Source organism: Beta vulgaris, chromosome 1 (genome assembly GCF_026745355.1).
Source record: "Beta vulgaris subsp. vulgaris cultivar EL10 chromosome 1, EL10.2, whole genome shotgun sequence".
Classification (NCBI taxonomy): domain Eukaryota; kingdom Viridiplantae; phylum Streptophyta; class Magnoliopsida; order Caryophyllales; family Amaranthaceae; genus Beta; species Beta vulgaris.
In genome coordinates this window covers 54,052,912-54,078,906 of record NC_079202.1, presented here as the reverse complement: position 1 = coordinate 54,078,906, position 25,995 = coordinate 54,052,912, and the positions used below count along the sequence as shown (strand labels likewise).

The window sequence follows — 25,995 nt, the reverse complement described above, 5'->3', positions numbered from 1 at the left end:
TTATGGTAAATACTTAATTAGTACTGCTTTTAATTTAAGTGATTAATTAAGAGTTGCTTTTTATTTTTATTTTTTTTCTGTTGGATGTGGGGAGTCAAAATGAGTTGATTATATTCAAAGTTGTAAGTTACAATGGTAATTAGTGGGACTAGTAGTTGGTGTGAGACATAATGTTGAGTTTTTTGAGGTTGGGAAGGAAGGGTTTGATGGCAGGAAACATAATTAATGCTAAGTCTCATTATTCAAAGCAATAAATAACCCTGTTTTTGGCGATCTAGATAAGCTAAATCCATAGGAGGATACGGTTGACATTTCATGGTTGTTGTTAGCATAATTTAGCTCTATGTTGTCTTTGGCTTCATGGGTTAGTTAATTTTAATACTAGTATTTGAATTTATAAGATTTTATTAGTTTTTATCTGATTAATAGATTTTATTTGTGAGTATGTAAAATCTTATTTTTATTGGGAAAAACTTATTAAACTTTATTGCTCCTTATTACTAACTAATCTTACTTTTAGTAGATTATTAGATTGTTTCTAAACTTTACTCAACTAATCTTACTTTTTTTTACAAGGATAGAAAATAAGTTGAACAAAGTAAGGTCAATATTCAAGTCAGTTCTCATGTTTTTGGTAAAATGATACATAATGTATATTCTAATTCCTGAAGTCATTTCGGTGATTTTAGCTCCAAAATAGAAAAATATTGGTTGCAATTTAATTTGACTCAAGGGAGTGCTGAACTTGTTTGTATGGCTGCAATCCTCCAAAGTATTGTTACTTTGGCGGAATATGATTTGCGATAATAGCTCGACCTAATTTTTCCCCTGAAAATAAAAAAAATTGACAAGAGGTACGTGTAGTTAATATGAGGTGTTTGAAAATGTAATAATTTATAACACTTTTTGTATAATTTAAGTGCTACTTATTAAGACATTTAATTGAATAATACGTGGTACCATTTTTTTTTAACTATACTTCCTCCATTTCTTTTTAATCTACACACTTTTTTAGCTGCTTTTTATGAGAAAGTATTGTGTCAGACCGTCCGACCATAATCTTTGGTCAGACGACTTTCAGTTGGTTTCAATTTTTTTTTTCAGTTGGTTTCAATTTTTTTCAATTGGTTTCAATTTTTCCAGTTGGTTTCAGAAAAAATTCAGTTGGTTTCTCTTTTTGTTCAGTTGGTTCCAATTTTTTTTCAGTTGGTTTCAATTTTTGTCAACTAAAAACATCAAAAAATCAAAGAAAACAAAAATCAAAAATACCAAATGAAAGGTAGAAATGTCTAAATGAAAGAAAAACAACATCAAATGAAAGGATAAACCAACCAACTGAAAGAATAGACCAATGAACTGAAACTGTAAAAAACAAGTTTTAGACATCAACTGAAATAAAAGAGACATCAACTGAAACATTATAAGCATTAACTGGAAAAAAATCGTCCAAAAGAGATTGGAAATCGACGACATTGAAGATGGTGGAGCAAGGGGAAGTCAAAGGTTTAAGGCGGAGGACGGCGTTTAAAGCCATTGGGACACTGTATAATGTAAATATAGTAGGTGTATATTGAGTCAATAACCTAGGCGGTTTTGTAGGAGTTAGTTTCCTATTTTCTGTGATATGGTTATGCATTAGGTTGTCAATATATATGTAGTTCTGGTGTTTTACTAATCAATGGATTTGAAGGAGTCTTCATCTTTCATGATTCTTTCAGTCTTATGCTTCTTTACTTATCATGTTGGCGAGTTCCATGATTGCTAACCTTGCTTTATTTCTTGTCTTTGATGTTTCGTCTACTGACACCTCAGCGGGTAGTGGTGTAACTGAGGTGGGTTTTTCCGGCGACATTTTCTCTCTCCTCAGTCCTCAGTGAGGGCTCTGAAATTAAGGTTGACAAGATGATAGAGATTGAAAAAAATTGGCATTTGGCACAGAGAAAATGATGGGATACGCAGACGACCGGATGGGTGTGTGAATATGGAGGAGAGAGAGCCTGTCTGACATAAAATATTGGGTCAGACGGTCTGACCCAATACTTTCACGTTTTTTAAAATCTACACACTATTGCTTTTTTGAATTCTTGGTAACATGTCACATCTACTTTCTCCTCTTTTTCCACCAATGTCATCTAACTTTTTAATATTTTAACCTACTTTTTAGTTTCTTTCTCTCTCACTCTTTAAGTTTCTTTTTCTACTTTTTCAGTTTCTCTCTCAACTTTTGCACTTCTTCATTGGTTCTCCCCCAAAGTAAAGTGAGTAAATTAAAACGAAAAGTAGTATATGAAAAGTCTCCTTCAACGATGCCGAAAAAAAAAATGCATATATTAGCGATGTAGTAGAGAAGATCCTTTATTGCGATCATATTTCATACTTTTAATCAACATTGTCACATTATTCCAGATATTTTTATGATGGCTTTCTAGAAACAAATGGCTACCGTAATCGTTTAATGTGAGCACACATTACTCCACATCAGCAATTGTATACATACAATGGATGATGTCAAATATGGTATTTTTCTTATTTTTTATTTGTATTTGTATTTTAGGCAGTTTAATGGATAACTTCCAAAATTATATTTATTATATTGAAATTAATTGATGTATTTAGTAGTTATTATTTACAAACTTATACATAGAACAATATACGATAGTATTTGCTGGTTCCTTGAAATATAGTGAAAAAAATAAAACAAAGCAAAAAAAAAGAAAGAAATTTCACAAGGGGTGGAAGGGAGAAAGTGGAAGAAAGAAGAAGAAGGGGTGGGAGGCTTCGCCGGGGAAGGGAGGAGACATTGGGTGGCGGGACGCGAAGGGAGGGGAAAGGGGCCAGTGGGGCACTATGCGGGGAGGCGGGGAGGGAGGGGACTATGCGGGTTATTGAAGGCCAAATAATAATTATTTCTTAATTTTCATATAGATCTGTGCGCTTTATATGAACAACTATCAAAATCTAACTATGAAGACCCATTTTGGACTCTTGAAAAACATATTGCGCTTCTTGAAAAATTATGTCTGTAATTTAAGCTAAAATTAAATGTTTTGCTCGTACTGAATAAGTGTCCGATTATGTAGTACTTGAAGCATTATAATAATTTTTTCAATAACTATGTACTACTTATATAAAAATGGTTTGTATATGACACGAGTCACAAGTCTAGTTGTATAGGTAAGACACTTATTCAAATGATGTAGTGAGAGTCGAGGGATAAGTTATGTTTCCAATATTATTTTGTTGATGCTAAATATTAATACTTGGCCATAGAGTATTAGTTGTTTTTTGTAACCATATATATAAAAACTAGTTATTAGGCTCGGATAATGTCCTGGGTAAGAAAAAATTTTATTTATTAATATAATACTTTATAATAATAACACTAAATACAACTTAGCCTAATGATTAGAATTTTAGTATATCTATTTGAGGTCTTGGGATCCAACCCTATATTATGCAATTTCTTAATTTTTTAACTGTACACGGTTCGAATCCTCTTCCTTTTTATACTGTGTTCGTGATTTATATGGATTAAAACATGGAAAATTTGCCAAAAAAAACCTTTTACGAGTTCATTTTTGCGAAAAAAAACCTTATAAAGCATTTTTTGCGAAAACAAACCTAAAACTTATTTTTTTTTGCAAAATGAAACCTTATACCATTTTCCGGTGTTGACCTCTTAATTTCCGGCGTTGACCTTGGCAATTTAGTAATTGCACACTATCCACTCCAATTTGCCATCCCCCCACCACCCCTCACTTCACCCCCACCCTAGCACCCCATCACCTGCAACCCGCCCACCCATCAGCAGCCCCCCAACCCCTCCCTCCACCCCCTCAGGCGGAAGCCCCCCCCCCCTTCGCCCCTACCTATCTCATCTCCCTTATTCTTCCCTTCCTCACTGCTCCCCTTCTCCTCTCCCTTCGTTCATTGTTGCGCCACCCAGAATCCCCATCCCCCCACAACTCCCCCTCCCACCCAGCCAAGGTTTTTCCGGCGCCCTAAAGCATAAAGATAGGAGAGATTGTAGTAGATAACAAAAATGGAGAGAGAGAGGCGGTTGCAGAGGGGGGTTCGCGGTGGGAAAGGATGGACGAAGGGAGAGGAGAGGGGGGAGGGAAGAAGGGAGAGGAGAGATGGTAGGGGCGAAGATGGGGTGGAGGGTACGGTGTGGGGATGCCACATACGGGGGTGGTGGGCTGCTGGTGGGGGTGGGGGTGGGGATTGTACGTGGTGGGGGCTGGGGGTGGGGGTGAAGTGGGGGCAACAAGGGTGGTCGGGTGGGTGAGGGGCTGGTGGCAAGTGTTGGTAGTGGTGGCTAGGTGTTGATTAGGGAGGAAGAAGGGAAATAGAAGTGGTCAACGCCGGAAAATCTGTGGTCAACACCGGAAAATGAGTTTAGGTTTCATCTTGCAAATATAATTTACTTTTTGATTTTTTCTCGCAAAGAATGCTTTATAAGGTTTTTTTTCGCAAAACTGAACCTTTTAAAGGTTTTTTTTGGCAAATTTTCCTTAAAACATTAAGGAAAAGGTTAAAAGAAACAAACGGAAAACAAAAAGAAGTATCTAAAGTCTAAACCCTAACCCTCCATTACGATTTATAACTCTTCTCTCTCTCGATTCATCCGTTCGACCATTCCAGCTTCCGACCTTAAAAGTTGACGAATTATCGCACATTTCGGATTTCCAGCATCAAATTAATTTGAGGAATAGATAAGAAGAGTAGGAGAATAAGATAGCTGGAAAATTTAACTTTTTTCGCAAGAGCAGAAGTTCGAATTTTCCAAAAATTTGAAGGTTTGTTTACGAGTAATCTTAATATAAGTTTTATGATTCAGAATTTGTTTTTTGCACATATTTGAGCTACAATTGAGTATTTATTTATTATTTTTCATTGATAAGCGAAAAAAACAGAGTTTCAGGGTTTAGTTAAACCCACTGGAAAATGTTAATTTAGGGTTTTTTTAATCAATTGTAGGGTTCTTAAATGGGTTCCTCTCGAAAGCGATCGAAACGAGCTGTTGAGAGTGATAGCGAGGTGGGTTCCGAAGAAGAGGATGAATTTGTGAATGAGGTGCCAAATTGATGACAAAATCATATATTATATTAGCTGTTTCTCTATGTTGTTGGTATTCTATTGATTTTTATGTTGTTGGGTGAGATTATGATGACTGTTTTTTAAATTTATCTAGATTAGTGGAGAGGAATTTGAGGCCTCTGACGATGATTATTCAGATGAGTTGGGAAATGAGGAGGGTGAGAGCGAAAGCGAGGACGGAAGTGAAAACGGAGAAGAAGAAGAAGAAGCTGATGAAGATGGCAGTATACCAAATGGTAGACAGAAGGATGATGAGATGCAGGAACTTGAAAAAGAGTATAGAGATCTTCAAACTATGGAACAGTATGATTTTCTTGTCTCAGAAACTTTGATATGTAGTTAGCCTTTTACTGTATTGATATTTGCTTGTGAAGTATGGTGATAATTGTATGTGGATAGTTAGAGAACTGAGATGCATTTAGATGGTTTTGTATATAAATGAGCATGTGTATTTTTCTGTTGCTTGTGATCACTTAAGTTTTTATGTGCCAACTGGTTTTGTCTGTCCTTACGGCCCAATTCCTGGAATTCAAGGGGAGGATTGTCTTGGGTAGCTGACACTTATTGTAATTTTGTTTGAAGTTCTGTATGGAGATGCTATTTTAATGGTGAAAGAGTTCATATAGGCTTAACTACCTGTCTACATTGTGTGTCAAATGCTGTTTTGGTGTGATTGGTGATGATGAACAACTGAGGGTATTGCATGGCTGCATAATTCATGACTTTTCGGGGGAGAAGGGGGCGGGGGGAGACACTGCTTTTTGACTATTATGCTCCAGTCCTTGTCATTAAAAAGACAATGGGCCTGTACCAAGAGCCGGCTTCTCTGCAATTCATTTGTGCATATCAGGTTTAGTCATTCTAAACCGGCTAGAGAGATGCTTTGTCTAATTGTTTCAAGAGGCCTGTGATGGCTTTTCAGTTCAACTCTTCTCAATTTGTTGCTTTTGTTTAGGAGTTTGATACAAAATTTGAAGCGACACAAGGATGAAGATCTTGTAAAGGGGCAGGCTATTAAGAGCCAGAAGGTAACTATTTCTTATATACATCAAAGCTATTGGCCTGAACCTATGCTATTTTATGTGTTCTGCTGTTGCTTGATTATACTTATCCATTTTGTTCTCTTTATGTTCTTATAGGCTCTTTGGGATAAGGCCCTTGAACTCAGGTTTTTGTTACAGAAACCATTTTTTAAATCGAATAAGCTACCGCAGGTAATTATTTACTCTACTGTAAGTTTATCTCTTTGTAGTTGTGTGAGTGTCCTACTGGAATTTCTGCGTTTACAAATATTATTTTGGTTACAGGAACCAATTCGGTCATCTTTCTGCGAGGCAGACGAAGACGTATCTGCTGCATATTCAGATCTTATTGCTTCGTCTAACAAGGCAATAGAATCCCTCGTGCATCTACAAGAGGTATATATTTGTAACATTTTCTGTTTTGGACTTTGGTATATAATCTAGCAATCCTAAATTAATTTTAAATGATCGGCATTTGGTCAATTTTTTTTCGGCGATCTGATTACTTGAAGTACTTGTGTCTTCGATGTAGGCTCTACATGACAATAATCCATCAATCGTCGAAGCCACAGAAGGTACGTGTAAGATATTCAGTTCTATTTGTCTCTTCTCTAGATGTATATGGATATTAAGTACTTATTTACGCTGCCCTAACAGGAAATACCTAGGCTTGTTTATCCCGTCTTATAATCCGGAGTCAGTAAATTGTCATGTTTCAGGTTGCTTTCTGCCTTACAAGTTTCTCTCTCACTTTGGCTATGCAAGAGTTCTCGTACAAAAAAAATAGTGTGCTCTTACCTGCTTATCAGGGATACGAATGGTTAATCTTCTATGTCTGCAGACAGTTAGCCTTCGTAGATACTAATAATCTTGTTAAATTTATGTCTGGCTGTTTTGCTTTGATTGGTGCTGCTTTCTTGAGATTATTTCTGTCTGAATACCATATGTTAACCAGATTTTAGGAAATTCTGTTCACGATATATGAACATGGTTATAGGTGATAGGCCCATCCAACATGCATCCCAGTACTAATGAGTTTTGGACCTATTATTTTTTGTGTGTAACATTGGTAAATTTTCTAAAGGCTATTGACCGAGATATTGCTGCATCCAAGATTTAGTATCATTGAGTGGACTCTGTCGTATAAACTTCCAAACATCATGTTCTTAACAGTTATGTTTATGGAGTTGAGAGCATATCTTGTGATGAGAATGATTTATGGTGGTCTTTGTCCATGCATCTTAACGAGAGGACTAAATATGAGTTTATCAGGAAGTTTTGGTTGTGGTAGATATGCTTTTCCTCCCACTGGCTTCTTTTAGTTTTAGTCTGCACTATTAGCTGCTTTGGCTAGTTCATATGTGATTGAATACAAGAAGATAGATTGTTGCTATAGAATAATTACACACAATAAGTGCGTGGTATCAAACTGCACTGTTTTTGGTTGACAGGACTCTGTCTGCATGGTCTGAATTGATATTTGGTTGATAGCCTTGTCTCTTTTTCCCTTTTTAGTGTTGTGGAGCTATCAACTTGACGAGAGTTACCAAGACCTCGCGCTCTTATTCTCTGTTCTTCACAGTCCAATACTACACTGCATGTCTTATTCATGCTGGAATATATATAATGTGTACTTAGTTTGACATGTAGGAATTTTTTTTTTTGAAAATTCGTTTGTTAACCTTTATGTATTACCCTTTCTTTCCTTTATTTTTACAAGCTTTCTTCTGACTGAATGTATTCAGAAGGAGAATCTCAATATCTTAAATCTTCTGAGGAGAAGGAGAAAATTGATTTTTACAAGGAGAAAGAGTGGTTACAAATCTTTCAAGCACAGTCAAGGTAATATGCATCTCTTATCTTGTTGGATTCTTTATCCACATCTCATACTTACGTTGCAGTGTTATTTGATCCCTTTTGATTGTTAGCATAATTTATTTGTCATTGCAATAAGTGAAAATTGAAAGAGGCTTTAAATCCACTAGCATCATTCTGGAAAAGGAATGTTTGCTCTGATGGACCGTCAAAGGTGAAAATGTAATGCATGACGACGAAGATGCTGTCTAGATGGCTTCTTTTTGAGTATGTACATTACTTGGGATGGCTTCTTTTTGAGTATGTACATTGTAAGATCCGGAATGTGACAAGGAACACTAAGACTTGAGTTTCTGGGTACTTACCAACGAGAGGAAGAGATAAGCAGCTTGATCAATTTGCTTTTCCAACTTGTTTAATTGAAGCGATGACCAGATTGTGTTTGTTCTGTGATACTTCTCAGTTTCTGTGTTGCTTGACGGGGCAGAGCTTTGTCTTTTGGCATTGGTTATTGGTGGGCCAAAGATCTTCTTTCAAAGCTTGCTAATCTTATTCACTTGCGCTCTTTTGCCATCTCCCTCTCTCTCCTTTTTCACTTGGGATGAAACCCCCAGGCCTCTGTTCCTGCTGCTTATGTTACGACCTAAAACTCCTAAAGAATAGAGGAAGCATATGATTGAGTATGTAGAAACTATATCTGATGTATTATTTCTGTAAGATTTGTTTGGCTGCTTAATTTCTGTGTGGGTGTTTTTACAGATTTCTGTTTCTAGTATTTCTTTTTCTGTTATGGCTTTAAGTTTTGACTGAGTTTATTTACACATAATTCTGTTAGTATCGAGTTGCTGATCTGTGGACACACATTACTCTTTACTCTTCTTGTTGCAGAGTAGTACCTTTCAGAAATAAGTCGGTAGATAAGTGGCAGAGAAAAGCTGATGTCCAGAGTGGTGCTGCTGCGAAGAAAGTAAAATTGTTGGCCTTTAACCAGGTAAACTGCATCATTAGACTAGGAGCTATACTATGTGTGGTTGCATTATTCCTGGTTTGTATCTCATACTTCCTTTAATTGTAGAATATAAGTGACCAAGTCGCAACATACATGAGGGATCCAACAAAAATGATTAGGAGTATGCAAATGAGAAGAGAAAGTATTGGTGTATTCGGCAATGTAAGTTTTTAGTTTGGTGCTTTAATTTTATATTCAACATACGTATTATGTGAGTTTGATGTAAATTCTTACATGGCAGATTGCTGAGCAGGCTGGTAATGTCAATGAGGAGGTACTCTCTAGTCTTTCAGCTGCTAATATCTTTTCAGTCTTATGGCTCCCTAGCCCGCTGCCTTTATACATATAGCTATGCATATTAATGATCTGGAGGAGGGGGTTGAGATTAGTATTTTGATACCGGATTGGAAAATAAGATTAGCTTCCGCTGGATCTTGTGTTGATATCTTATTAAGATTTTTTTTTCCTGATATTTGTAAACTAGAATTTGTGACTTTGTGTTTTGACATCTTAAGAAACAAAACCGGTGAATGGATTGCTCGGGAACAAATGTCTGAACGTTGACAGTGCGCGGACATAAAAGACACTTAACAGATGAATGAAATCAACCAGGCAATCAATGCGTTGGCAATTCCTTGATGCATTGTTTTAAATTGGAGGACACCTTTAAGTTAAAAATACACTACTGCTGCTGCATTCTTTTTGTGTCCTCTGTTTTGAGTATTTTGAATTACCTCTTCAATAGTCTCATTTTGCTAGTCTTGTTGAAGATTTCCACTGCCACAAATTGATTGATGCTAAAACATCTTGCTGCTTCCTTAAACGCATTTATTGTTGCTTTACAATAATATATGACGTAGTTACCTCTAAAACTATCAATGTCACAGACCCTCAGTTCTTTTTATATAGTATCAATGTTCGCCAATATGACGTAGTTACCTCTAAAACTATCAATGTCACAGACCCTCAGTTCTTTTTATATAGTATCAATGTTCGCCAAAAGTTCCATGACTGTCTTCAGGATTAGCATGTCTTAGCAAGCTTTATATAATAGAATGACTGGGTATATTCCTTCTCTTTTGTTGTGACTTGTGAATGTGCACAACTGTCACACAAAGTGATAATTTACTCTCGTTTTATTAGGGAAATGTCGAGGGTGACCCTGAACTTCTGGATGACTCTGAATTTTACCAACAATTGCTGAAGGAATTCTTTGAGACAGTTGATCCAACATCTTCAGGTAAGTTCCTAATAGCTTGTTTTTCACTTTAGCTAAACGTTCATCTTCTAAAGTAATTCATGGTATTTATAAATTATAACCTAGAAACAATAATTTTTGGGATATTCTATTGCATGCTTGACCTGGCAATTGTGCACTTGCAGAATCTATGACAGGCTAAATTAGGATGATAGTAAAGTTCTCTGTTGAAGTTGAAAATTGTTGCATAAAAAATTTCTAGTCTAGCCTTCTGCTATGAATTGACATAGCTAGTTCAGAATTGAGATGAATTTAAAAGATAGTAACAAGCTTTTGAGAGACTTGATTCTTTCCCAGTGAACTCTTAAAAGCTCATCTAGACTCTCATCAATATTAAAAAAGGCTTTTCTCTCTCTAATTTGCTGTTTATATGGAGTTTTTCCCCCAACAAATCACCTATTATTCTCTAAGCTACTAACAAAGTTATTGAAAGTTTACTACCTAAAGTGCCCTTCCCCTAAATATGCTTTCTTAGCAACTTTTCTTCTTCATAATTAGTAAAATTGTAATACCATGTTGTTAGTTGTTACAACACTTTTTTTCTCATTACAATAAGTTTTTCCTGGATGTGAATAATACCTGTCGTTGATCATCGACATGATGCTTCCTGTAAATGTGAACTAACTAGCATCGACAAATCAATCTTATGTATAAATAGCATCGACAAATTAATCTTAATTTTTACATATCAATAGCATCTAACAACAAATCTTACAATAAACCTTGCAGAGTCGGCATTTTATGCTTTGAAGAGGCTACAAACTAAGAAAAGGAAAGTGGTAGACCGCCGAGCCTCCAAGAGCAGAAAAATCAGGTGGGTAGTCACGACTCATGCATCCCTCCTTTTACTTTTTTCGGCTCATAGAAAATCTTCTGAAGCTTAAATTGTGTGATTCAATTTATGACAGGTATCATGTCCATGAAAAAATTGTCAATTTCATGGCGCCTGAACCAATGGACCTCCCACTAATGGCTCCTAAGTTATTTGAGAATTTGTTCGGATTGAAAACTCAGAAACCTACAGCAGCTGCATAGGATCGTCTCTGTTCATTTCTGGATGTTGTATTAGTCTTTTTTGTCTAATCAATCATAGTTGTGCTATAGCTATTCTTAGCAATGGGATTATTTGCCTGTAAACGCTACTAGTCCCTTAATTGAGTTACTGAAGTCTTAAGCTTCTAGGATCTGCTCCATTATCTTGTATCGCACTTCCTTTGATCTCTTGTTTGTGCTAATATGCAAAAAAGTCACTTGCTTTCTCTTTGCTATTTTCGCTTTCACTCCTCGAGGAGAACAAAGGCAATTAACTGTTAATAGCAGCAAAACAACAATCAGTAGCAATTATATCATTTACTCATACTCTAGTAATCTAATATTCTCAGATATGCCATTATGATAAGATGCATCAATTAGCCTTCCTAAACACATGAGAAAAACAAACAACATGGGAAACTGATAACATAAAAGTTTTTACACGATCATTCTCAAATATGACTGTCGCTTAATTCCCCGTAAGTTTGGTTATCACCTGTAAAATGTAAATGACCACTCACTGTCATAAGATCATAACTGTCCCGAGAATATTGCATTTGCTTTTGTATAATCTAAACGTACAGGCTCTTACCAAGATGCCCATTATAAGCCAGATACCCCTAATTTTTCTCTCCCCCTTAAATCCCAAGCAAATGCTTGGGGGTACGAATTGGATCCTAGATCCTGCTAGGAAAAATGGGAAAGCTCATCACTTGAGCCAATTCCAATTTCTTTTGCTTTTATATAATGTTGGTCACTAAAAGTGGATCATAGGATAACGGTGGAAACAATTTTAAATAATATACTTTTTGTTACTAGCTAACAATTTGCGGTAACGTGCCCGATCGATGTCGATTCTGGATCCTGAGCCGACCCTAGCCGACACCTCTCAATGATGTTCGTGTTTTGGAAGAGTGGCTCTAGATGACTTGTGATTTACATTAATTTACGATAATAGGCAACAATATCTTATGTCACTGCCAAAATAATAAAAAAAAAAAAAAAAATTGAGACACATGAATGTATTAGTTTTAGTTTTGTCCCACTATTACTACATGATTGGAAATCTCTATAATTATGTCGATTAATTTGTAATAAAGTTAGTTAGGAAGTCAAACCATTTTCTTGTCTAGCTTTATCAAGTCGTTAAGCTCTTCCATAGAATTAGTTAAATACGGCAAGTTTTAGTTGGTTACTCTTTTTTTAGGTGATTTTAATTGGTTACTTATATAGAGGTTTTTTTTTGCCTTCTTAAAGCCTTCTGATCTTTTTAACTTATCAATACAATAATAAGCTCATCTTCGTAATAGTAATAGTAATGATAATAATAAAGAAGTTCTAAGTTTTTTGTTCATCAGTTTCGTTATTTTCTTAAAGTTCTAATGTTCTTGCTCATTAGTTTTGGGTTATTAGTTCTTTTTGTTTGTTTTGTGCGTGGAATTATATATCTTGGTATTTGATGGATCTTTGAGTTGTATACTTGTGTTATAATCTTACACCATCAGACACAACAAAGTTTTGATAAAATTCAAAAAAGGTAGTTTCCTTTGGTTGTATGTTTTGAAATGACGATAAATTAAAGCCAATGACAGTCTCTAGCTCACGTAAGATTATATCTCGCTCCATCAATATTCAGCCATGGAAAATTCTATGTTGCTGTATCAAGAGTTACAAGCAAAAAAGGTTTGAAGATTTTAATATGTGACAAAGAGCGTGGTAATAACTCAAATGTCACCACAAATGTAGTGTATAAGGAAGTATTTCAGAATGTGTAATAAGTACTATCAAAACTTTGAATTTATGTGTTTAGTTTTACTTTCAATTTGTTAATATAGTCACTCACAGTTGTTTTATCTTATTACTTTGTTGCATATTATACGATAATTGCTTCTTTTTTAAAATAATTATATGTCACTTTGTTGGTTGTATTTATGTCGCATTCATGTTCTTTAACCTTCTTGCAAAATATGAACGCAAAAAATTAACATTCCGTGCAGTTATGCACGGGTGTTAAACTAGTTTTATATATACACGAGGATAACAATACATAATCCAACTTTGATTAGGACTTTAGAGCTAATGAAGGCCTTAACGGCCCGTTTGGTAGTTGGTCATAAATGGTGGTAATAGGAATGAATTTGTGTGTAAATTTGTGAAAAATATCATTGTCCATTACCATGATAATGCTAATTTATCCTAAAGTGTCCACTTTCCTTCTTGAATTTTCATTCCCATCCAATACCACCTTGTAGGATGGTAATGAGTGGTAATGAAAATTGCTTCCCCTTGGAGACAAAAACACAAGTTTAGGGGTGAGATTGTTTGTCCATGGAGAAAAAATGCCTCTCCATGGAGATTTTAAGGGTGCTTCCCTAATAAAATTACACTTAAAATTCATTCCCATTACCGCAATTTATTAACAACTACCAAACGGGCCGTAAGAATTAAGAATATCCTATAACACTAGGACCCTAATGACGTGCCAGATAAGTTGGATACATATACGCATTCTAATTAATGGAACTTCATTCGCATTTAGGCTATGTTCTGTTCACCTTATTTTTGCTTATTTCAGATCTAATCAAATCAGATCAGATCAGATCTGTCAGTTTTTAAACTCATTTTTACTATTAAATATCTTTCATTACATATTAGTAAAAATTATAATAATTGAATATTAATAAAGTATTCATTGAGATGAACAAACAAGACCCACATGACTATATTTTTTCTTATATATTGAGAGAAATCTAAAGATAAGATCTTGTAATCAGATCAGTTCAGAAAAATAAGTTCAGATCAGATCAGATCAGATAAGTTCAGATCAGATCAGATAAGTTCAGATCAGAAATTTCAGGTGAACTAAACATAGCCTTAAACTAGTTATTAGATCCGGACTATGCTTTGGGTAAGAAAAGTTCATTTGTTAATATAATACTTTATGATAGTAACACTAAATACAACTTAGTCTAGTGGTTAAGACTTTAGTATATGTGCTTGAGGTATCGGGATCAAACCTTAAATTGTGTAATTTTCTAAAAAAAAATTATTGTACATGGAATACATGAACTAAAACTCCCTAAGAAGAGCGCCACGTGGCACAATTTTTTATTTATGTACACCTTCTAATATATTTGTATAGATAAAATTAACGCAATTGGATCCTTTTTTCTCATAGGTAGATCGATGTAGCATTGCCCCAACAGATGGCGAGTTGTGTATATTTACTTATTTAGCATTAATATAACAAAATAGAATGTAACTACGAAGCAGTATTATCAATAAAGAATTTTAACTTTTTAAGTTTTGACCATCTAGTCAATCTATCTAATTTAATGCAATAGACAATGTCAGCTCTCAAGATTATCAGTTTCTCATATTCAAGACATTTTTTCTTCTTCTAATGTTCTTATATTTTCAAAAAACACACATTTCCTTTTGTGTTCTCAACACAATTGGGATTAACATAAGTAACTATCTTCGCTTTTTTTTTTCCCAAGCTCTTGCTTCCCTAAACCATATAGGCAAATCTTTAAAGCACATACATAAACTGTAACTGAAGTCTGAACATTATATCAATTATCAAATAACAAAATATATATCTCTCTTTCAAAAAAAAAAAAACAAAAAAACAAAATATATATACTTGAAAAATTGATCACGAAATTTAGATTTTTTTCTCTCATTATTATAACATATTGTTTATTTAATTTTGCAAAACACCATTCCAAAACTTTTTATAGGCATGCTAGCTAGCTAGCTAGCTAAGATGATGATTGATGAATCACTGAAACAGCATCTCAAGACCATAACACAAGTACATATACAACTCAAAGATCCATCAAACAGTACACCAAGCTAAGATATATAATTTGACGCACAAAACAAAAAGAAAAAGAAGTATTAACCCAAAACTAATAATGAACAAGAACATTAGAACTTGAAGAAAATAACGAAATTGCATGCATGATGAACAAGAAACTTAGAACTTGTTTATTATTATTAGTATTACTATTACAAAGATTGATAAGTTAAAAAGATGGGAAGGGTTTAAGAAGGCAAAAAAACCCTCTAACATACGAGGGGAAAAACGCCGTGCTCCCTCAAGATGGTGGCCTCAAATTAATGAGACACTTTTTGCGGGTTAACCAAAAGGAAACCCACACCAGCAAGCTCGAAGTAAACCCAACCTACTGTAGTACTTTTACAACCTAAACTCCAAAATTAACTATCTAATACAACGTAACTTTAATTTGACATAAAAGTATTAATTAAAACAAGCTAAGACTAAGCTAAAATTTACTACTTAATAATCGTTTTGCAGTATCCGAGACTTATATTTTTGTTGAAGCGGAGCAAGACTAGAACAATAACGGCGGGAGTAGTCGAAACCTTGCTTATCATTATTGCCGTTACTGTCGCAGCTGCGGACTTGCGTTGTTCTTGGAGTGCTGGATGCATGATCAATAACTTTGTTGTTGTTGTTGTTGTTGTTGTTGTTCATGTTGTTGTTGTTGTTGTTGTTGTTGTTTACTACATTCGTACCACAAGAAACAGGATGAACTTGAGAATCTTGTTTACTACTGATGATCGTTATTCTTCCTTTTTCCCGATTTCTTTAAATGAGAAGCACGACGTGTTAACGAAAGCATCACACGAGACACAATCTCTCTAATAACTTTAGCCATTATTGCGTAATTTATGCGTATGGTAAAATTAATGACAAAGCTTACTTTGAAGAATATATATATATATAGCTGGTGACTGTGAACTGTGAGTGGATATATATGGAGGAAGACTTTTTGTAGAGTCTACTCTAGAGAGACCTCTTCATTTATATTGGGCTTTTTAAATTTTTGGATTCTTCCTTGAATTGATTCTCTTAGCTTCTTACGTAGAGGTTAAGGTATTCTTTACTGTATGTTTTCCTCCTTATTATCTTAATGTCACCACTCTATCTAGTTTTTCAATATCTTATCACCGTCTTATTCTACCCTATACAAATACCATAGGATCAGTATGAGTAAATGAAACGCAATAGAACTGTCACTAGTTAGGTTTCCGATTCCATATCTAGCACTTGGAGATAACATAAGACTCTTTGTTAAATTAAAGATAAATTTTAGTTAGAAATTATTCTCCATGCATGTTTAGTTAGGTTTCCGATTCCATATCTAGCACTAGGGGAAAAAACAGAAAGGGCTGCGCTTTTTAAAAAAAGCGCAGCCCTTCCTGAAAAAATTTGAAATTTCGAAATCGCGGGCTTTGAAATATTGAGCGGGGATTCAGATATATTATCCCTCATTCTCTCTCCTCTCTCACGCCCTCATTATTCCTTTCCTTCTTCTCTCTCATCCTCTCTTCTCTCTCATCTTCTCTTCTCTCTCAAAAACTCCCATAAACATTTGCGACAAATTAAAAACGCTGAAATGATTTGCACGAATCATGCCGACGGAGTCCGATTGCCTATTGTGATACCTTTTCGGAAGCGGAACGGGCCAACGAGTCAAACTCACTGCTATGCTGTGATGTTTAGGCTTTTTAAGCCATCCGAGTTCGTTTAAACCTCCAAATAGGCATTTTAAGTTTTTCCGAAATTTTTTTTCCCTTAAATTATGTATCAGGGTTTTGTTTTATGTATTTAAACATTATTAGGTTAATATTTGTAGGTAGTTCTTGTATTTTCAGATCTATAATGTTCTTGCATGTATACTTCTCTTTGTTTATTTTGATTAATGTTCTTGTATACTTCTTTGTTTATTTTGATTAATGTTCTTGTATACTTCTCTTTGTTTATTTTGATTAATGTTCTTGTATACTTCTCTTTGTTTTGATTAATGTTCTTGTATACTTCTCTTTGTTTTGATTAATGTTCTTGTATTAGTTTTTGTTCGTTTTTTTTCATTTTCGTTTCATTCTTTTTTGTTTGTTTTGGGTTTAGTATTTTCATTTTCGTTTCGTTTCTCTTCTCTTATGTTTAATTTCAGAAAATGTGAGATTATGAGTAAAAAAAATGTCAAAAAAAAAATTTTTATTTTTATTTTTTTTGGTAGGGAGGGCTGCGCTAGTTAGGAAAAAGCGCAGCCCTTCTAGCTTAAGGGCTGCGCTTTTCTAGCGCAGCCCTACTTAAAAACTAAAGGGCTGCTATTGAAAGGGCTGCTGTCAAAAAGCGCAGCCCTACAGGCCTTTTTCAGCGCAGCCCTTCTTCATTTTTCCACTAGTGTAGTTAGGTTTCCCTTTCCATATCGGATTACTACAACTCTTTTATATATATATATATATATATATATTAATATATATATATATATATATATAATATGGAAAAGATCACATGATAATATTTCTTACATGAGAAATGAGAATGAATTTCAACCACACAATTGGATTAGAGTTACAAAATTTGTTCATTAGAATTATATCCCAAAAGAAATTTGAGCCCAAAAAAAAATATCTTTTTTGATTTTTTTTTTTCTAATATTCTTTGTTTGGAGTTACATTCACTTTTTCGTTAGAGTTACGTCACTAATTCATAAGAGTTATAGCGCGTAAATTATTCATTCGCATTTCTCATATAATATGCATTCTCATATTAAATCACTTATATATATATATATATATATATATATATATATATATATATATATATATATATATATATATTAGAAAAATAAGCTTAATTGTCATTAATTTAGGCTACCAACGCCATTTGTCATCTTTAATCAATTCTTCCAAAATTTTGAATGCCATGTGTCGTATGATGGTTGAACATGCTGATGTGTCATTCTTCCCTTCAATCCAAAAGTGTGCCATACATTCCTTTTTAAACTTTTCCATTCAATAAGATGATCAATCAATTAGAATCTCCTAAATTCGATAAGTTTTTATTAACCATTTCCTTCAATCATGGCAGCCGCCGAGATTCAATAATTAGAGTTGATTTTTACATCCCAAATCACAACCCTTAAAAATATGCCATTATTTATGGATTTATCCATGATTCAATTTGATAATTAATCCTATATACTTCATGTATTATGCTACTACTAATGCATCTCTTTTATGTGTGGCAGATAATTGATTTTGGATTCTTAAAAAATGTGCATTCTTTAATTAAAAATCAAAATTAAAATCAATTTTTATATATCCTTATACTTTTCGCTGGATTTCTGGCCTTATATAATATATATATATATATATATATATATATATATATATATATATATATATATATATATATATATATATATATACCATAAATTATGGGTGGTAATAAGCCGCATTTTACCCAGGCTTTTAGCCTTATTTAATGGCAGAAAAAAGGCTTTTACAGAGATGATGGAAAACATATAGCATGGAGATAATTTTTAATTTTCGTCAAACTTTATACATGAGATTATATATTGCTCACCCTATCAATAATGACATGAAGTAATATTTTAGATTTGTTATTTTAGTCATCTAAGTAGGGTGAATTTATAAGGCACAATATAATTAAATTTTTGTATATTTTGATTATTGTCATGAGTGTAGTCTAAAACGGAAGGCTCATTACAAGTTCATTAAAGTTAATAAATATGAAAAGTTGAAACCAAACTAATGTTATCATAATCCATACTTCAATTTCAAACTAAAAGAAAAGGAGTTTATCTAATTAATGTCATCCAAACTGTTAATAGATTAATAAGAATTTTATCTCCCTTTAATTAAATAAACAAAAATCTATATTTCAAAGTGGATAATGTAAAATTTTGATTTTGTGAAGTACTTTATCTGTACTTTTTAATCAACGTTTTGTAAAAAAATTGTGGTTCATTGATCCACCATGGCATTAACTAAATCACAGCTCAACACATGGGTCATAAGCCAATTTTAATGTATATTTAATATATAATTAAAAAACATCAAATCACAAGCTAGACCATGATTATAGAAAAAAAAATTCTTAAATCTTAAATTTATGAAATAGAAAATTTTTCGTGCAAATTGCGCGGAGTTGAATCAGGGGAGAATTAAAGCTATATGAGTTCAAATTCAATTTCTAAAGAAGAAGGCAACTTGAGAATGCACGAAATCTACTCGCCAAAGTTCTTGAATACAATTAGATGTTTGAGCTTACCAAATCATAGCATAACAAAATTACACATGAATATGTTTCGTTAACTATAAATCACCAAAGATAAACTAATTAGAGTTTATGAATAGTGTAAAAGTAAAATCGTTGCAAGTTAAAAGAAACGGAGGAAGTATAAAACAATATATTTGAAATGAATTCAATGTATTATTATCATTATTGTAAAAAAATTTGTGTTAAATAACATTTTATCTATATTTATAATATTATATTATAATCAAAATTACTTGCTAAATAGATAATCTGCAATTGTATGTGTCAGGTTCTACTTTATAATTTTATAATAATTTATATGACCCGTATACTTTTTTTAATAACACTTCTACATTATATACGCTGCTCAAAAGTGATAGAGTACACATATATAGTTACTTTTACTTAAAATTAATTAACATAAACAGGGTGGATGTTTTGGCATGTAATTAAGTGAATCTTTTGGAGGACAAGATAGGTGGTGGGTTGCGTATCAAAAGGTACTGATATAGAAGTGGGTTGTGGAAAAGGGATGGTTTTTTATTTTGTACTTGCCACGGATGATGGGTGGGCATATGGATAACTTTATCTCCCTTTAATATTTAAAGATGTCATCATATATGATCAAAAAATATAGAACATGCCAATAGCAGATGTATTATCCTATTAGTTGAATATTTGAAACCCCCATTTCACAAAAAAAAAAAAACTAAAACCTAGAGTATTTGAAACCCTTACAATTGAATTCCTATTCACAAATTAAACGTTTTAGGCTTTACGAAAGTTGTATGTGGATATGCTTATATAGATAAAAAAAAATATTTTGGAATTATCTTTCTAAAGTAATATGAATTTATCTTTTCTATTTTTAACTTCTAAATCATCACTTCTACAGAACCATGGGTGGGGTTTTTGGCATTACCGAGATCGATCATAATGTGGATGCAACCATAAGTACTCAATTGATTTTTCTCCAGGAAATTAGCGCACTTGCTAACAGGATATATTATTACATCATGCACCTTTGCCATGACATCCATAGACTTTCCACAACGAGGAGGTCTTCTTTTTTTTTAATTAGTAGTTTAACACTAACTTAATATTTCAAAATCGAACATAGGTACGTACTACAACTTAGAAAATTTATGAGAATAAGTTCATTAGAACATAATAATAAAAACCTATAACTTTTACGTTACTCAGGTTGCTTTGGCAATTTTCAAGGGAAAGATAGAGAATGAGAAAAGAGATAGAGGAAGAGGAAGAAGAAGTGGGAAAAAAAATACAGGAACGAGGGTTTATAACGAAGTGGTGGATGATAAAAGTATTAGGATTAGTAGGTTTTATATTCAATTACTATTATGTGCATTCAGTGTGCAGTAAGATTATATCAAACTATTTTACTTTTGGTAAAAAAAAGTTACTTTCAAGCCCAAATGGGTCACTTTTTAGTTCAAAATGGGTCACTTTTATATAAAAGACAACTTTTAGCGTTAAACAAGTCAGCTTTGTTTAAGTAAATTGACCCTTTTACGGCAGAAAGTTACACATTTTTTTAAGCCTGGGTTATGTATTCAGACACGGACTATTGCATGATGTTGTTTGAAGAGTTACAAGCAAACAGGGTTTGAAAAATCTTAATATATAATAAATTTAAAGATCGTGGCAACTCATCTGTTACAACCAGTGTGATAAAAAATCATACTTTTAAAAATTGAGCTATATAAAGATAAAAAAAATACAAATATATAGTTTTGAACCTATAGCATACCATTATGATATTACATGCATGAAGAATCAAATGAAAGTTTTGTCAACGACATTACAGTGGTATTATGCAACTGACTAATTAATTATTTTATTCTTAGAAGATTTATTGTATAAATAATTATTTGTGTTTTTATATGTTTCATATATCTATATGTCAGATCTTATTCTTTTCTCAATGAACTTAATTCTACTAAAACTAATTGAAAAATCAAGGTTCGAGTTTCTAGACTATTTGAGGTCGCAAATCATAAAAAAGGGGAAGTTTGATAAGTCTTGATATGGTCATGATTAATGAATATATTTTTTCTCTTAAATAATATTTTTAATTATTATTAGAGGTTAATTTTATATTTAATTTAATTTATTCATGATACAATCATTATGATCTTCTCTTTTGCTTTTCCATCATCTATTCTATATGCATTAGCCATTAGTGTTTATGTGTTGTGCTAATAATTAAAGTTTGAAGTTGTGGCAGACCTCATATTAAAGTATCACTCGGGTATTTTTCATGTTAAATATGTGTTAATTATTGTTAGTCATACCAATTATGACATTATCATTTGATACTATAGTCCAACTGAGAAATATGCAGAACTACAAGCAAACAAGCATCCATCATTACTATTAATCTTTGATCCCAAGAATTTTAGGAGTATATCAAAAATCAAGTATGCCATGTTTCTCAGGAAATACAAAATTTTCACATTGTTGTGCATGTACATGTTATGGTTTATGCACATGTAATGTTTTGATGATGAAAATTAATATAATATGTTGTAACATGAAAGTATGTAACAGTTGCAACAGATGCATGAAGAAAGAAATTGATAAACGAAGACTTTGAAGGAAAGAAGAATCAAGAATGAAGTTCTAGTTTATAATTTCTTAGAATAGTTACTTTGGATTAAAATGTAATATGCTCTAACTTAGTGATATGCTATGTGCTAAATATAGAAATATAAAGTTAGTATAATTATTATTTTCTTTGAGTTAAGAAAGTAAATAATTATATTAAAATTATATATTTATATAAAAGGGAAATAGGTTTTCGAAATCAGAAATAAAAAGGATTAAGGAAAACGAGTTTTTAGAAAAAAGATTTTATAAAACCGAGTTTCTAAAAGAATTTGATAAACACGAGTTTTTGAAAAGATTTTAATAAAATCGGGTTTTGATAAAAAAAACGTGTTTTCAAATAAAAGATTTTTATAAAACAGAGTTTTACTAAAACATGTTTTCAGATTTTCTAAAAGGATTTGGAAAATACTTTTTGAATATAAACAGACTTTGAGTTGAAAAGAAAGTCTAATATGGAAAACTTATCTTTTTAAGTTTAAAAGATAGATAGAAAAAGATAAAGTTTTATACCTTAAATCAAGGATTAAAAGATAAAGATATTTTTAAAAGATTTTTGTCCAAACCAAGTCCTATAAAAGGGAATCATAATTCACTTTTAGATCTCACGTTTTCAGAGAGAAAAATCGAGTCTATTAAAAGCTGAAAACTATTTCCTCCGGCACTGAGCATAGCACTGAGCGAGTCAGATTTAAGTTACTATTTCACAATTGTAATTGTCCTCTATTTGCTTGACTAAGATGCACATTATTGAGGATCGTTCTTTCTTTGTAACTTTAACATTATAGAGAGTGTCAACACTTAGAGTTAAGTGTTGGGAGTCATTACTAGGGTTAGTAGTGAGGGGAATCTTATTGTATCAAGAGTTTGATATTTTAGGATTCAAAGAAATAAAGAGTTTTGTTTCTTGTGGACGTAGATCTCAGAGGTGAGATTGAACCACGTTATATCGTGTGTTTACGTGTCAAATCTAATATCTTTTAGTTTATTATTCGCAAAAACTCAAATCAGCGATTTATGAGTGTTTGGCACAGTGCCAGGCACTGAGCCACAAAAGGATTTTTGCGAAAATCGATTAGATTTCACCACTCAATTCAACCCCCCTTCTTGAGTGTTCCCTTGGGTTCCAACACACATGATCTCTTCATCTATTTTCTTCATGTGCATATGAAGCTGACCTAATACTAAAAGCATATCCTCCTGATTAGGATACATTATGCCCCCTGAATAAACTCGAAGACCATGCCATTCGCTTGAATAACACTGCAACCAGCTTCCTTCTTAATTCCACTCATTTTCATTAGCCCTTTTATTTCCTTCATTTCTGTCCATTTTCTTTCCATGGCATGCATACAAGTTCCTTAATAGAACATAGTTACTAGAATTTACAAAGATAGCATAGTTGTCCAGGAGATCACATTCCTCTCCAACATTGCATAAAAAAAAACTAGCTCCAAGCTGAGTTCAAGTCACCCACTTTGACAAATGCGAGATATATAATTCCATGCACAAAACAAACTGTTGGAACCCAAGGGAACACTCAAGAAGGGGGGGTTGAATTGAGTGGTGAAATCTAATCGTTTTTCGCAAAAATCCTTTTGTGGCTCAGTGCCTGGCACTGTGCCAAACACTCGTAAATCATTGATTTGAGTTTTTGCGAATAATAAACTTAAAATATATTAGATTTGACACGCAAACACAAGATATAACGTGGTTCAATCTCACCTCCGAGATCTACGTCCACGAGAAACAAAAACTCTTTTATTTCTTTGAATCCTAAAATATCAAACTCTTGATACAATAAGATTCCCCTTACTACTAACCCTAGTAATGACTCCCAACACTTAACTTTAAGTGTTGACACTCTCTATAATGTTAAAATTACAAGAAAAGAAATAACGATCCTCAATGATGTGCTTCTTAGTCAAGCAAATAGAGGACAATTACAATTGTGAAATAGTAACTTAAATCTGACTCGCTCAGTGCTATGCTCAGTGCCGGAGGAAATAGTTTTCAGCTTTTAATAGACTCGATTTTTCTCTCTGAAAACGTGAGATCTAAAAGTGAATTATGAATCCCTTTTATAGGACATAGTTAGGACGACTAGGTCTCAAAAGATCTCTTTTGATTCCTTAAATTAAGGGATTTAATTCTCTTTTAGAAAAACAAATCTTTATCTTTTTCTATCTTTATCTTTAACCTTAAAAAGATAAGTTTTCCATAATAGATTTTCTTTTCAACTCAAATTTTGTTTTCTTTTATCAAAAAGATATTTTCCAAAATAAAATCTGATTTTATATTTTCTCAAAACACGTTTTATTCAAATTCAGTTTTAAAACCTTTTTCAAAACACGTTTTAGTAAAACACGCTTTTTCGAAAATTTCTTTTTCTGTAAAAGATGCCTTGAATTCAAGCCAAGCTCGGAAACCCGCGGGCGCAGGCTCGATCCCGCGGGCGCGGGAACTCGCTGTTGAGGAGCAGCTCGATAACCCGCGGGCGCAGGGTGGATCCCGCGGGCGGACAGGAGGTCCGTCAGAATGCATCGTCTCAGGCTGCGGGCGCGGGCGATACCCCGCGGCGCGGGACGGGCTGTTTTAACATAACGCGTTTTACGCGTTTTTGACCGTTTGTATAAATAGGTTATTTTTACCTAGGTTTTACATCACGAAATACATTCTTTTCTCTCTGTAATCTGTTCTTCTCATATAATAAAATATTCTCCCTCTCTCTGCCGTGGATGTAGCCAAATTGGTGAACCACGTAAATCTGTTGTCTGTTTTTATCGTTTTTTGCATTCATAATTTGTTTCTCTCTCATCCGTTATAACAAATTGGTATCAAGAGCTTTGGTGTCGATCTGTGTGAGAAAGATGTCTGGGATGAATGTCAAAATTGATAAATTTACTGGGAGGAATAGTTTTAGTCTGTGGCAAATCAAGATGCGGGCTTTACTGAAGCAACAGGGGTTGTGGGCACCGTTGGCCAAGAAGGCAACGGATTCGGTTACCGCTGAGATGGAAATTCTGGAGGAGAAAGCACTTCAACAATTATGTTGTGTCTGTCTGACGACATAATTACTGAAGTTGCGGAGCAGGACACTGCTGCTGGTCTGTGGTTGCAGTTAGAGAGCTTGTACATGACGAAATCTCTAACCAACAAGTTGCTTTTGAAGCAACGTCTGTTCAGCCTGCGTATGCAGGAAGGTACGTCTTTAAGAGATCATTTAGATAAATTAAATACCATCTTACTAGATCTGCGAAATATTGATGTTAAAGTAGATGATGAGGATGCTGCTTTAATTCTGTTGGTATCTTTGCCTATGTCATATGAGAATTTTGTGGATTCATTTATTGTTGGTAAAGATACTGTCGTTAGAAGAAGTAAGATCTGCTTTGCATACTAGAGAAGTCCGTCACCAGGCTTCTGGGTCTAGTACAGAAAATCAGGCATCTGGATTAGTAGTTACTGGAGGGAAGGGACAAAAGAAATCTGGTAAAAAGAAAACGAACTTTAAAAATTCGAATTCTAAGGGTCCTAAAACTACTGATATCTGTAATTACTGTAAGGAGAAGGGGCATTGGAAGAATGAGTGTCCTAAGAAAAAGAAACAGCAGGATAAAAGTGAAGGTTCTGCTGCTTTGGCAGAAACTGGAGGTGATTCTGAGGAAGATCTGGCCCTAGTAGTTAATAGCCAGTCACATTGTAGGGATGTGTGGGTTCTTGATTCTGGGGCATCGTATCATATTAGTCCATGCAGGGAGTGGTTTTCAACTTACAAGCAGATAGATGGAGGCAATGTTTCTATGGCTAACAGTGCTGCCTGCAAAGTAGTTGGGATAGGCTCTATAAGGGTGAGGACTCATGATGGTACACTCTGTACCTTGAACGAAGTTAGGCATGTTCCATTAATGACAAAGAATCTGATATCTCTGAGTCTTCTAGATAGTAAGGGGTTCAGTTTTCAAGGTGAAGGTGGAGCTATGAGTGTCTACAAGGGTTCAAAGGTGGTTCTGAAAGGTATTAAAGT

At 33.7% G+C, this 25,995-nt stretch overlaps 1 protein-coding gene across 2 annotated transcripts; it reads left to right on the top strand.

The window, feature by feature from the left end:
• Positions 1 to 4,540: 4,540 nt before the first annotated feature.
• Positions 4,541 to 11,472, top strand: LOC104905291 (uncharacterized). Of its 2 annotated transcripts, none has more exons than XM_010693780.4 (14): positions 4,541 to 4,799; positions 4,981 to 5,040; positions 5,195 to 5,403; positions 6,056 to 6,128; positions 6,240 to 6,314; positions 6,408 to 6,518; positions 6,655 to 6,697; positions 7,868 to 7,964; positions 8,826 to 8,928; positions 9,013 to 9,108; positions 9,188 to 9,220; positions 10,090 to 10,186; positions 10,934 to 11,018; positions 11,113 to 11,472. In XM_010693780.4, the coding sequence occupies exons 2-14, from the start codon at positions 4,990 to 4,992 to the stop codon at positions 11,237 to 11,239; spliced, it is 1,200 nt and encodes a 399-aa protein (XP_010692082.1). In that variant the 5' UTR covers positions 4,541 to 4,799; positions 4,981 to 4,989; the 3' UTR covers positions 11,240 to 11,472. The 2 variants fall into 2 exon arrangements, with proteins under 2 accessions (XP_010692082.1, XP_010692081.1); XM_010693779.4 differs by having other exon boundaries at positions 4,981 to 5,076.
• The last annotated feature ends 14,523 nt before the right edge of the window (positions 11,473 to 25,995 follow it).